We start from the raw sequence: 1,817 nt of genomic DNA on the forward strand, positions 1-1,817 counted from the left end.
CCCAATAGTTAGTCAATAATGCCGACAAAGGGCAGACGAGTGAAGGCAGAATTAAGTAGGAGATTCGAGGCAGACACATATTAGATAAACACGGTAACAAAAAAGGCAGTGGACACAGAACATTGATAATTAAAACAATAATAGTAATGATAATAAGCAGAATCAGGGCAGAAGCTAAAATTAAAGGACAAAATAAAAAATTAATTAAATAAATAAAATTATATCCATCCATCTGAAACCCACCTGCTCAATAACAGTCTTCAGCCACCACTGAGGGCCCATGAGAGTGATGGCAGCAATGATTTTGGCATGGAGCACTCCGAGAGCCCAGTCCTGCAAATATCAGAAAGATGAATGGATGAACACGGATAAAAGAACTGGGTATTTTGTGACACAAGTTTAGGAACACAAATGGGCAACAACAATGGACCACCAAAAGGAAGTCACTGTAGAAAGACAGACCAACAATCATACCTGCCAAGGGTAGAAGAGGGGTGTTTGGTCCAGGGGAACCCTGAGTGGAGCCACAATGACCAGTTCAAACAACAGGCCCAGTAGAAGCGGGATGACTCCAGCGACCAGCAGAGCTACAACCAGGGTCTTCAGAATCTGCGCAAAGGATGCCAGGACATACGGCGAACTCATAAAATGTCAACACTTCAAAAGATTAAGGCAAAGAGTATGGTAGTCTTAAGTATTATTTCCCTTCCATAGTACTACATTTATTGCTTAATGGGACAAAACAGCTGCAGCACAAGCAAAGTTAATGTATTGGATATTGGCTAATGATCTTGTAATAAGCAACCAACCATTTAACAAAAACACTGCATTTAGTTCCACCTCTACACAATCCATAAGCTGGAAAAAGAAACACTAATTACAGTACCACTCTGCTGCCCAGTTTTGGTGTTTGTCAACAATGGAGACTGCTTACAGATACATACCATGAGCGTCCACTCCTGGACTTTGCGTACAATGACTGTGCGTCCCTGGGGCATCCAGGCCAGCAGCACAGTTACTCCGCGGATAGACAGCCAGCACACATACAGGCCGCATGCGGCTGTGTACAGCTCGTGGATTTTGGAGTTTCCTGTCCAGAAGGACATCAGCCAGCGCCCAGTAAACACTGAAACACACGTGTGACAAAACAAACATAAGCTCTCTTTATCTTTCCAACCTCAGACTGAGCCATGGGTTTGGTTGACGAGGAAGTGAATTACAATTTTTAGCTACAACCTAAAAAAGAACCACTTAAACAGCAGAGACATGCATAGTATATATATATAGTTTTACCCTGTAATTATGGTTTGGGTGTGGGTCTGCAAAGCAGAAAATAGATTTCTGGTTGTCTATTATGCCACCAAATCTTACCTGGGAGGGTTAGGCACACCAGACTGGCCACCAGCAGAGTGATACACATGAATGCAATCAGCAACACAATCTGGAGAAAAGAGGACAGTTTTAGACTTAAAGCAGATGTAACAAAGTAGTCAAGCTTGAGTCTATCAGGTTATGATTCTCCATTCTTTGTAACATGATACAATTGTGTCTATGCTGTATTTGATAAACTGCAATTTCAATACGCAGGACAGTTACAACATCAAGCCTTTTCACATCAAGAAAGAGGAAGAGGAGGAGGAGGAGGAGGAGTGTAAAAAATGGGAGCAGAATTGCATGACCTCAATGTGTGCACATTTATAAATTTTAGCAGAAAATCACAAATACTATGTGGCATGTCTTTTTTTTTAAGAGACTTTGAGGGAATAAAAGAAAATCCTGCAGCTTCTATTATATACTCAGTGTATGTTAACTAGAAT

At 41.3% G+C, this 1,817-nt stretch overlaps 1 protein-coding gene across 1 annotated transcript; it reads right to left on the reverse strand.

The window, feature by feature from the left end:
- Positions 1-243: 243 nt before the first annotated feature.
- Positions 244-1,498, reverse strand: LOC121966814 (E3 ubiquitin-protein ligase MARCHF6-like; the record flags this gene model as incomplete). Its single annotated transcript, XM_042516882.1, has 4 exons — positions 1,372-1,498; positions 945-1,126; positions 475-609; positions 244-333 (listed from the first exon to the last, which is right to left on the reverse strand). Coding segments are annotated over exons 1-4 (456 nt in total), but the record flags the coding sequence as incomplete, so codon positions are not given.
- Between the last annotated feature and the right edge of the window lie 319 nt (positions 1,499-1,817).

Source organism: Plectropomus leopardus, unplaced genomic scaffold, assembly GCF_008729295.1.
Source record: "Plectropomus leopardus isolate mb unplaced genomic scaffold, YSFRI_Pleo_2.0 unplaced_scaffold25976, whole genome shotgun sequence".
NCBI classification, from domain to species: Eukaryota; Metazoa; Chordata; class Actinopteri; order Perciformes; family Serranidae; genus Plectropomus; species Plectropomus leopardus.